The sequence below is a fragment of the Helianthus annuus genome, chromosome 4 (assembly GCF_002127325.2).
Source record: "Helianthus annuus cultivar XRQ/B chromosome 4, HanXRQr2.0-SUNRISE, whole genome shotgun sequence".
In the NCBI taxonomy this organism is placed as follows: domain Eukaryota; kingdom Viridiplantae; phylum Streptophyta; class Magnoliopsida; order Asterales; family Asteraceae; genus Helianthus; species Helianthus annuus.
This window is the reverse complement of record NC_035436.2, coordinates 139,328,797-139,340,939: the sequence shown is the minus strand read 5'-3', so window position 1 is coordinate 139,340,939 and position 12,143 is coordinate 139,328,797. Positions and strand designations below refer to the sequence as shown.

The following is a 12,143-nucleotide window of genomic DNA, read 5'->3' as shown; positions in this document are numbered from 1 at the left end:
ATTCGACCATATAAAATGACTGAACTACCCTTCTTGTTAACTGAAAAAATGGATGAAGTTAACCCAGTGGACTAAAATGACAACGGTGAAATGTTTTTGAATCCACAGATGAAAAAAGAAACCTTTGGACTAAACTGTCAGAATGGTCCAAACCGCGTGAACTAAAATGAGATTTAACTCTAAAAAAGTAAGTTAAAAGCTAACTTCAAAATCAACGATGAAAATTACCCTAAAACTGTAAAAACTCGCAGATTTTCTTCTTCCCACAATCACTAAACCGCATATGCTTTTTCTTGTCGCTAGCATTCCCAAATTTGTAACAAACCGATATCATTCTCGTTGCTCTTCAAATTAGGGTTCCGATGCCTTATATCTCGTGACTGTCGATTCGAATGGAATCTCTGCAACAAAGAGTAGAATCATGGATCAGAGACCAAAGATCGAAGCTGATGAAGGTTACCTGGCCTCAACAATGGCCGACTGCCATGAAATGGCCTTGGATCAAAGGCAGAGAACAGAGGAAACGGATGCACGAAGAGTTTCAGCGTCGGAAGAAGCAGCTTCATAATCTCTGTATCGCTGTGAAAGCCGATTCGTTGTCGGATTTGCAGGATGTTCTGTGCTGTATGGTGCTTTCTGAGTGTGTTTATAAGGTTTGTATGTATAGGTTTTAATTCTGTTTTAGATGATACTTTTTATGCACTTACACGTTTTAGTGTTGTAGTTTCCTCCTGTACATGTTAATTGTGATCATTTTGTTGTATAAACACTGAAATTAGGGATTATGATGTACGGTAATTATTAGTAGAATAATAGTACTTTCTGAGTGTGTTTATAAGGTTTGTATGTATAGGTTGTATGATACTTTTATAATCAATTTGTTACTTACAAGTTTTAGTGTTGTAGTTTCCTCATGTACATGTTAATTGTGATCATTTTGGTAAATAAACAATGGAATTAGGGATTATGATGTACGGTAATAGTTAATAGTACTTACGTTGTTATGAATTACGATAGAGACCGGATGCTGAATTGCTTCAAGCTGTGAATAAGTTTAAAGCTGACTTTGATGGTCAAGTTGTGTGTCTGGAGCGAATTCAGCCTTCCTCTGATCATGTTCCTCACAGGTGGTTTATCAGTTTATCTTATGTTAAAGTGTTAAGTTGTTGTGACAGCTATGAAGTCTTATGTGTGGGAGTGTGTATGTGCAGGTATCTGTTAGCTGAAACGGGAGACACGTTGTTTGCTTCGTTCATTGGAACCAAGCAATACAAGTATGTGGTTAATGTAACGTGATATGCTGTTTTTTTTACTTAGATAGGAAGTGTTTTAATGTATTGTTTGGGAATGATTTAACAGGGATATGATGGCTGATGCGAATATACTTCAAGGTGCCATATTCCATGATGACGTTGTTGAAGATACCGATGAAGTATTCACAAAGAATTCCCTTGGAGCTGATGGCCAAAAGAAAGGTTCTGATGATGTTCCGAGAACACTTGGAGCAAAGCCACAACAAGGAGTAGCTTCAACTAAACCTGCCGCTCATCGGGTAAATGTGTTCCATGTGACATGTTTTTAGTAACTTAACACGATATAGGTTTATTCAAATCAATCAATAATAATGTACTTGTAGATAACATTATTAGTATTTCTATAGGGCTTCATGTCTCGTGCTAAAGGGATACCTGCTTTGGAGTTATACAAGCTGGCTCAGAAGAAAAAAAGAAAACTTGTTCTATGTGGACATTCGCTCGGTGGAGCAGTAAGTTTGGGCTGTGCTTCTACTTGATTTTGTTTTTCTTCGAAAAATTAAATTCTCTATCTTCTAGGTTGCTGTTTTATCGACCCTTGCAATCTTGAGGGTGATTGCATCTGCTTCTTCATCGAAAGAACAAGAAAGAATTCCTGTGAAATGCATCACATTTTCCCAGCCTCCTGTTGGAAATGCCGCCTTAAGAGAGTACGTTTGTATTGTAGTTTCTCAATTGTTAGTAGCAAAAGTCATATAGCTGTTGACTTACATACATACATGTTTACTTTCAGTTATGTTAATGAAAAAGGATGGCAGCAATACTTCAAGACTTACTGCATTCCGGAAGACCTTGTACCCCGTATATTATCCCCTGCATACTTTCATCACTACAATGCACATCAAGTTGACTCTAAGAAGTCAACTTTATCAATGTCAAAAAAAGACACAATATCAGAGAAACAAAAGGCGAAAAAGGAGAATGAAAATGAACAGTTGGTTTTGGGTTTAGGACCTGTAAATAATTCCTTTTGGAGACTTTCCAAGCTTGTTCCCTTAGATGCTGTTAGAAGACAACTTAATAAATACACCGGCAATAAATTCGATTCTTCTGTAAATTCTGCTGCTGATTCAAACATAACGTCTTCAATTGAAGATGTAGAAGATGCTCCACAGTCTCTTGAGATTGAAGAAGATTCTGATGGCATTTCTTTAAAACCGTTTCCCATCACAGATAAAGGGGATTTAAGTGAAACAATAAATGGAAATTCATCTGGAAAAAGTAAATCAAACGAAAAACGTAAGGCATGGCATAGAGTGCCCACATTACCTTCATATGTCCCATTTGGACAGGTAGAAAACATTCTATAGTCCTTAGCTATAGACCACTACTTTTTTTATAGTCATTATTTTACATTATAATTATGAACTTCCAAATAGCAATTGTATATCTCAGTGTATGATTTGAAAACAAGTGCCTTGTCTAGAGCTGCAAATGAATCGAACGTTCAGCGAACAGTTCGTGAACCGTTCGGCAGGAAGTTCGTTTTTGTTGAACAAACTTGAACAAGAAATTTTGTTCGTTTAGTTAAATGAACGAACACGAACAGAGGTCGCGTTCGTTCATTTATTTTTGTGAACGTTTGGTAACGTGTCCGTCTATGTTCGATAGTTCATTAGTGTTTTAATTTTTATATTTTTTAAATACTTCAAAAATTATGACAACTAAAATATTTAATAAGTATCGGTGTATTATATATTTTGTTCATGAATGCTTGTTTGTGTTCGTTTGTTTTCATTTGTGTTCATGAACATTTGTTTGTGTTCGTATGCGTTCATGAACGTTCATTTGTGTTCGTTACCTAAAATTAACAAACGAACACGAATGTTCGGTAAGTGTTCATGAACACATATATCTCCTTAACATATGAACATCGTTCGCTTCGTTTGCAGCCCTAGTCTTGTCTCTATAATTATCATCCAAAGATTTCTGTATTTTTTTTTTCAATTTTGCAATTAGTTGCACTTTGGTATTTTGTGTCTTTCTAAGTTACATATATGTTAATGATAATGATAGTCTCTTTAGGTAAGTTTTGTTAGTCACACATGCCTTTTTGGTTAATATTTATACATTTTTTTATAATAGCTATCTGATCTAATGAAGATTTTCTATTTCTCATAGCTTTATCTTTTGGGGAATTCATCTGTGGAGTCTCTGTCTGGTGCGGAGTACTCAAAGCTGACATCGGTAAGAGTTATGTATTCTCTCATTCACCGGCGCTTAGCAGTTGTTACTCTGTTAATATGCTTAAATTCTCTGTGCTTTTATGTTAAGAAATAGTGTTGCCAATTTTTTTCTTGAATTTCTCAGTTTGTTTGCTTTGTTTTGGCAAAGACATATCCAGGTTAGGTCTGTGATTGCTGAATTAAGGGAACGACTTCAATCTCATTCCATGAGATCATATAGGTCCAGATTCCAAAGGTAACATCTCCTGTATTTTGAATCTATATCTTCTACACAGCACTATCGTAGTTGGAAGTTACTGGGTATACTTGATTCCCCTTTAATATATACTTGATTCCTCTATTTAGAGCGGTCTGGGAATAAAGACCTTTTTTAGGGGGGTGTATAGGTATTGGGGGTCAATGTTTCCTTTCGTGTATGTTTGCTATTTTTATTATGTAGTTACTTTAGTTTACTCATTACTGTGTGTTAGATGTAGTTACAGCTCCTTTATTAGCACTTGTGTATAGTTGCTTGTTCTGATCTTTTTAGTTGCACTTTTATGCTATATGGATCACTGTATGTTAGATGTAGTTTACAGTTTCAGTTAATAGTACCTGTGTATGGTTGCTTGTAGGGATGAGCAAATCGTTCCTGGTACCGAATTTACCGAACCGGGTACTTTTTCGGTGCCGATTCGGTACCGGCTTTTAGCATTTTCGGTATCGGTTCGGTACCGGTCTGGTACGGTACCGGGCGGTACCGGTATTTACCGGTTTTTACCCTCAAATACCGGTACCGTACCGGTACCAAACCGAACCGAACCGGGTATATTCGGTACCGGTACCGGTACCCACTTTTAGAGATTTTCGGTACCGGTACCGGACGGTACTGAGCTCATCCCTAGTTGCTTGCCATGATCCTGTGTAGCTACATTTTATGTTATATGGATTAATATAAACTGTAAAAAAGAAAAGGAAAAACTGAGTCGGGGGTCTTAGTGGGAGCAGCCTCTTTATCCCTGTGTAGCTACATTTTATGTACGTTTGTTTATTTGTTTGTATGTTCATGTCAGCTATTCGTTTTAAGAAATCAGCTGTACTTGATTCAAGTCTTCTTATCAGATGATGAATCACATAACAACTACAACTACAACAACAACAACCATACCCAGTAAATCCCACAAATAGCAAAGCTACCCATAGGGTCTGGGGAGGGTGGGATGTAGCAGACCTTGCCTCTATCCCTAGGGATAGAGAGGCTGCTTCCAGAAGAGACCCTCGGCTCCAAAACGAACAGCAAACCAACACATCAAGTCCAAGAATATAGAAAATTGGAAAAATAGACTATAGAAAAAAGAAGTCACCTCACCTATACGAAGAAAGTGATCAGAGTGGCACAGTATAATGTAAATCATGTATAATAGCATACAACATCATTCGGGCATAAACACAAGAAGTCAATCGTCGGTAAAGTCACTTAAAAGAATAAGAAAACCTACTTCCCTACAATAAACCCAAGACCTTACTGCAGTATCCTCTAGATGATGAATCACATGATATATCAAATTAAACAAGTTTTAGCTGCCTATGAAAAAGTCATTACACATCATCATCATCATCATATTCGGTAAATCCCACCAATAGCAAAGCTAAGGTAGGGTTAAGCCTTGATGAGGGTGAGATGTAGACAACCTTACCTCTACCTCGTAGGAATAGAGAGGTTGCTTCCAATGAGACCCCCCGGCTAGGTAGTAGTTTTGCATCAAGCCTTGGACATAAGGCACATAACTCTCAACAATCGGGACAAAGGCCAATTAGTGCATGTACCCTTTTGTCTTTCGGCTATCAACGCCACCACATGATGCATGATTAACCGTCCGCCGCTTTTTAACGTAATTTTCACAAAATTAGTAAAATAACGTTAAAATTAGTGCAATATCACTTTTGCTCCCCGAGGGCCCACACGTATATACATTATATGTGCACACCGCAAGCGGGGTGTGAAAAAGTCATTATAATGTGCCCACACGTTATTTTCACGAAAAAGTCATTACACAACTTTTCTAAATACCAGCAGAAGATCTTTTGACACCTAGCAGTAAGAATTTTTGCTTGCTTAATCATGAATGAAATTGTCCAAAAGAAATTTCTCCATGTTCCTTTTAGATTTTAAAGAGGAAGTGTTGTTTTTTTTTTCTTTTTTGAAATGAGTGCTTGAAATCAAGAAGTCTTGTGGTAGAACTCAAAAACTCTAGATCAACAAAGGTTTGGGTCAGGATGGACTAGTTAAAGAAGGATGGAACGACAAAATATTAAAAAGAGCAACAGCCAGAAATCAATCAAAAATCAAATTGTCTAGAACAAATCGTTCCAGGAGAACCCAAAAATCAAAATTTCTAGATCAAATCACTCTAGTAGAACTCAAAAATTAAAATTTCTGGATCGAATCCTTCCGGTAGAACTCAAAAATCAAAAACCAAAATCTGTTCATAAAATCGTTCCATTATAAAATAAAAAAAAATCGCTCCATTAGAATCCCAAAAATTAAAAAAAACCAAAACTAGCACCTGATCCAAAATCCAAATTGAGTATTAATTCTGAAATATTGATATCTTCATGTGTACCCCACAAATTCATCTACAGATGCCTTCAAGCAGCTTTAGACAATCCATAAATCATACTAGATAACAAATAATAATCCAACATATATTTGAGTGCAGCTTTCAGATTTCACACTTAAGTCAATCGCTGCAACAGATGCCTCCTGTTTGTCACTGTCGTATGCATATTCAACCTCTAAATCACCATGGTACAGAAAAATGTAGAGGAAACGAAGGCCGACATCAACAACGGTTGGGTCGTTGAATTCGTTGCAAGAGGAAGAAGAGAATGCCGGGAATTGGATCGGCATACGGAGGGGGGACGAAGCGACATGATAGCGGCGTGTTAGGTTAGGACCAAAGAGGAAAAAACCTGCTCTTTTTCTTGGTTGCCAATCCTGATCCGTCATTGTTTTTTTCTTTACCCATCCTGACCCATTTAGTATTTTGGGTTTTTTACATATTTCCCCTTCTTAAGATGGCTTATTACATATTTACCCAGTCATTAAAATTAATTACATATTCCCCTTCCTAAACCATACGTATTACACATTTCCCCTACCTAAACAATACATATTACATATTTATCCTTTTTCATTAAAATTACTCTTATTTAATTACTATTTTACCCTTAATGAACTTAAAAAATGAATATTTACCTATTTTCCTATAATCTTCCATTATGAATCACAACATAATACCCTGAACATGTTATAATCATTATACACAACCAATATGGAATCGACCAACATGTACACAACCATTATATAACCAAGTTAGTCTTATATCCAAATAACTCTTTGTTTGACAAGATAGTGTAATGGCACAATAAGATAATTTGTAACGTAGAAAAAGAAGCAACAACAAGAAAGGCAGATTGAGCCTAATATTACTGAATGATTACTGTGATTTTACATTATAGCCACGTATGCACACTCACTGCCCATGTTTCATACCTGTAAATATTCAGGGTAACATTCAATATATTTTTATAACATACATAAAGTTAAACATACCCGACACCAAACATCAGTTGAATAACCAAATGCAGCAATCATCTTCTTTCTCGCTTCAGCCAAGTATGCAAGGCAAGTAACGTTTGCACCATCAAAGCTCATCTATATAACATTCATAACAAAATTGTGTGTTTCCATTGCCTTCAAGAATCTTTCAACTCCAACATCTGTCATAAAAGTGAATACCCTTATTGAAAGACAATACAGAATGTAAAAATGAGAACAGTAAAAATAAAGCTAATTGCTTCATCATTAACATTATATACCTCAAAAGGAATTCATCTCAAGGCAATAAGTTCTTTTAACCAACAACGTAGCAGCAGTTCCGTAAGGCTCCTCAAACGCAGACGAAACCCACGACCCATCCGAAACCTCCTGACCCGCCTGCTCACTCGGCCTAATCGCCACCAACGTAGCCCCTTTCTACACACTTCCGTAAGGCAATTCCAAATACGCCGCATACCAAAGCTTCATATTCAACTCAGGCACCAAAGTCCTCTTCGAAGTCGACAACGGCTTCACCCTCAACTCCAGTTGCTCTTTATTTATACAACATCCCCTGCCTCTCCACATCCATCAGAACCAAACTATCCAACGTCTTATGCTCTGAAATTATCGGTTACAGCAAATAATGACGCGCTGAAGCTGCGATCAACGAGCTTATCGTCCACACCACGCGCAGCTTCAACCCACCGTTTGTGTTAAATGACTGGTATACTCCCGTTATCATCTCCATCATTCATGACGTCACCGGATGCAACAATTTGGGGGTGGATCACTGAAGACGCACCAAGAGTCACACACTTATCAAGTGTAGATCCGAAATCCGCCCGCCCTCCGTTTAAACAACACATCATCTTCTATACTTAATTCACCAATCGGAAGCTCAATTTTAAGAAACTTTATCTCGTCAAAGGGGAAGAGGAAAAGAACTGATGGGTTTTTACAAGGGCAATTCGGTAATTTCTCCATCATCATCATACTCAGTAAATCCCACCAATAGCACGGCTAAGGTAGGGTCTGAGGAGGGTAAGATGTAGACAACCTTACCTCTACCCTCTAGGAATAGATAGGCTGCTTTCAATGAGACCCCCGGCTTGATAGTAGTTTTGCATCAAGCCTTAAGGCACATAACACTCAGCAATTAAGACAAAGGACGATTAGTGCATGACCATGTACTCCCTTCTCTTTCGGCTATCAACAACACTACATGATGCATGATTAACCACCCCCCTCTTTTAACATTATTTTCACGAAATTAGTAAAATAACATTAAAATTAGTGCACTTTCACTTTTGCCCTCTGAGCGCCCACATATGTATACATTATATATGCGCATACCGCAAGCGGGGCGTAAATTCGGTAATTTCTCCAAAAAAAGGGAAATGTGTAACTGATTTTTTTTGTTTGGGGAAATATGTAATAAGCCCTCTTAGGAGGGGGGATTATGTAAAAAAACCCTAGCATATTCCTTACATTTTGACTGGCCCACCTAAGAATTATAACTAACCCAAAACAATCCATATATTTTTATTCATAGTCCATATCAACCTAGATTCATACAACTGGGTCATGATTGCCAGGCCTACGACTAATCGTCTTATATTAGTGATTGATCGAGTAAGTTTGCATGGCCTTGGCCGTTTCCGCCATATTAACTCAGTCGAAGAAGTTTGTCTTGTGTTATAACCTTTATCCCACATGATGATGAACATTAGATAAATTTCATTTATTAAATTATGTTGAAGGGTTGTGGCACATTCACCATCACTCGAGAAAGAGGCTATAGCAGATAACACACTTCTTTGACTAGTGAGTTCATTTCAAAATATATGGTGGAAACGACCAAAGAGGCCAAAGAATTTTTTTATTCAATCAATCAATCACTGATATATTGTCATCATGTGATGAAGAGAATTGATCTGGGAAAACCCAGGTTCTTGCAAAAACATGGCGAATTGCATGATTTTAAGGATTTGAGAATGAAAAGAAAATCAAAACTTACAATGCCAAGTAATCATATGGAGAGCAAGACAATTAATCATCTTGTTTTCAAGCACTCCCTTAAGAAAATACTTTTAAAATCTGAAAGTTGGCTTACATATGAACTTTTTGGTTGATGCATTTTTTTTTTCCTTAGGATTTTCAATGATTGCATGAGAGATAACTCTTCATCTTTTTTGGTAATGGATCAACAACAACAATTCCCACAGTTACAAAAATGGCTCGGTATTTCACTTGCTAATACAGTTGAGCTTGGACACATTGTGGAATCTCCTGTAATATGCACCGCTACATCTATTGTTCCTCTTGGATGGAATGGTGTTCCTGGTGAAAAGAATATCGAACCTATTAAAGTAGATATTACCGGAATCGGTTTGCATTTATGCACCCTAATTCAAGCCCGAGTTAACGGTAACTGGTGCTCAACAACTGTTGAAAGTTTCCCTTCAGCGCCCACCAATCATTCAGACCAGGGTGTAAAGTCGGACATGCAAAAGATTCGTGTTTTAGTCGGGAGACCTCTAAAGCAACCAAAGCATCAAATTACTACAGATTCGTTAATTCCTGCATTTCCTTCAATGGATATAAACTCGGTTGATCAAAGTATATCACAGAATCTACAAGCGTTCAATTTGGGGAAATTTATGTGTCCTGACGGTTTAAGCGACTTTGTTGTTTTTTGTACAACTGATTTCTCCACCATCTCGAAAGAAGTTCAAGTTCGAACCCGTAGGGTGCGATTGGTTGGCCTTGAGGTATTTATATCCGAAATAGTAAAATGCCGTTTTCGTTCTGAGGTCTGGCTACTTTTGTGACTTTTGTTTATAGGTTTGTTTTTCTGCATCTGGATGCAAAAGAGTTGAAATCTTGCTATTTTCATCTGGCTTGTTAACTCCATCCATTTTTCTCCGTTAAGTCAGGGGTATTTCCGTCTCTTTTTGCTAATTTAAAGGGCAATTTGGTCGTTTTCACTTTATGTAAAAAGACCGAATTGCCCTTTATGTTAACAAAATAAACGGAAATACCCCTGACTTAACGGAGGAAAATGGAGGAAGTTAACAAGCCAGATGAAAATGACAAGATTTCAAATCTTTTGGATCCAGATGCGGAAAAATAAACTCGCAAAACTGGCCAAACCTCAGGGACGAAAATGGCATTTTACTCTATCCGAAATTATATTCTTTTTCTCTTTATTTTTCTTAACAAGGACTGAATTGCGGGTTTTGTAGGGTGCTGGTAAAACTTCTCTTTTGAAGGCGATATTAGATCAAGGGAAGGTAAACATTTCAACCAACATTGAAAATTTTTCTATGGATCTCGATGTTCAAGAAGGCATTGCAGGTGGTGTATGCTTTACAGACTCAGCAGGCGTAAATTTACAGGTCCTTATATATTAATAAAGCGCTTTTTTATTAATATGCATCTTTGTTCACCATATGAAACTATCCTATATGTGATGCAGGATCTGAATAAAGAAGCCACTCGTTTTAAAAACGAATTATGGATGGGGGTTCGTGATCTGAGTACAAAAACCGATTTAATTGTGCTAGTGCACAATCTATCACACAAAATACCATGGTACACACCCTCAAATGCATCAACACGCCAACCGGCGCTCTCGTTTTTATTAGATGAAGCTAAAGCACTTGGAATCCCTTGGGTGCTTGCTATAACAAACAAGTTTTCGGTGAGTGCTCATCAGCAAAAGCAAGCAGTAGAAGCTGTTCTTCAAGCATATCGAGCAGTTCCTAGTACTACTGAAGTTGTTAATTCATGCCCGTATGTGATGCCCACCGCAGCAGGGAATCTTACGGATTCCGATGAGTGGGTGGGTCCCCATAAGTTGATCGCGGGTCCTGTTAACATGGTTAGACGCTCCCTTCAGAAGAGAAGTACCACCCTTCCTGTTGAGGGTGTCGGTTCTCTTTGTCAGCTTGTCCACCGTGTCATTCGCAACCACGAGGAAGCTGCTTTGCAGGTAAATATTAAAGTTTCGAAGAGCTAATATGTAATCATATAAGTTAGTATCGTTATCGATGGTTTCGTTTGATATTGAAGGAATTTGCGAAGGAGAGACTTATGGTGGAATTAGCAAAAGAGAGAGATTCGGCAGTTGATGCAAATCAAGATGCAATGGCTAAGGCAAACTCATTATCGGCTGCAGCAGTGGGTGCTTCTGTTGGGGCGGGTGTTGGTATTGTTATGGCTATTGTTATGGGTGCAGCTTCTGCATTGAGGAAACCATGAGATATATAATATGCCTTTTAATTATATGTCTAAAGTAATATATATATCTATATGCTCTTGGTTAGATTTTCTGGATTTTGTCGGCGGATGTGAATTTATAGATTGTATCTATGTGGGTATTAGAATGAAAAGGTACTTGGGGGAAATGCCAATTGTTTATTTGTTTTCTTAGACGCTCCATAACTATCATGTTCACAGCGAGACAATCCTCTCCGTAAAAATGTGATTGGTAATAGATGAATTTTGCCTAACTAGTCCCTTGAAATGGTAAGTTTGCGTATGCACTATACATCAATCTGTGTGAATCCCAACCTTCTTTCTAGGTCACAACAATGGTTTAAAATAATGTTCACAATCTGTGTGAAGGCTATCTATTGAAGGCAAATTCCCGGCAAGTATTGATGGTTTCCACGAGTTTCCCATTGATGGGTACTCATAACCAGAATAAAAGAGGATCGTTTGAAACTGGTATTGATCATCCATGTACTGAAGCTGGCTCTTTGGGCAATACTTATCACCAGCCGGTTTGGCCGATCACCAACTGTTCGGCCTGCTTTGCCTGGCACAAGCCTTTCAGTGCGTGGTATTTGATCACTTGCTTTTTGTTCGCTTCTACTGTTCGGCCCACTTCACCTGGCACAAAGCCTTTGGTATTTGATCACTTGCTTTTTGTTCACTTCTACTTGAGATATGAGATGAAACCACTATTATAGTATTATCATAAAAGGGCAACCGGGTTTTACCTCAGTGGGTATGAGGCCATAGGTCTCAAGTTCGGGTCCGATCCCAATTGGGTTT

General features: G+C 37.8%; 1 protein-coding gene across 1 annotated transcript; it reads left to right on the top strand.

Moving 5' to 3' along the window:
- Window positions 1-231: 231 nt before the first annotated feature.
- LOC110936508 lies at window positions 232-11,518 on the top strand. The gene is made up of 13 exons (XM_022178915.2): window positions 232-653; window positions 1,018-1,127; window positions 1,212-1,274; window positions 1,360-1,552; window positions 1,661-1,765; window positions 1,833-1,963; window positions 2,047-2,605; window positions 3,435-3,500; window positions 3,658-3,734; window positions 9,235-9,853; window positions 10,328-10,480; window positions 10,561-11,076; window positions 11,157-11,518. The coding sequence occupies exons 1-13, from the start codon at window positions 393-395 to the stop codon at window positions 11,343-11,345; spliced, it is 3,042 nt and encodes a 1,013-aa protein (XP_022034607.1). The 5' UTR covers window positions 232-392; the 3' UTR covers window positions 11,346-11,518.
- Window positions 11,519-12,143: the final 625 nt, after the last annotated feature.

Excerpts from the sequence above, each read along its gene's own strand:
- LOC110936508 (XM_022178915.2), top strand. The coding sequence starts at position 393 with ATGGAATCTCTGCAACAAAGAGTAGAATCATGGATCAGAGACCAAAGA. Across the intron at positions 654-1,017 it reads TTTCTGAGTGTGTTTATAAG|AGACCGGATGCTGAATTGCT; the intron begins GTTTGTATGTAT and ends GAATTACGATAG. Across the intron at positions 1,766-1,832 it reads GACATTCGCTCGGTGGAGCA|GTTGCTGTTTTATCGACCCT; the intron begins GTAAGTTTGGGC and ends TCTATCTTCTAG.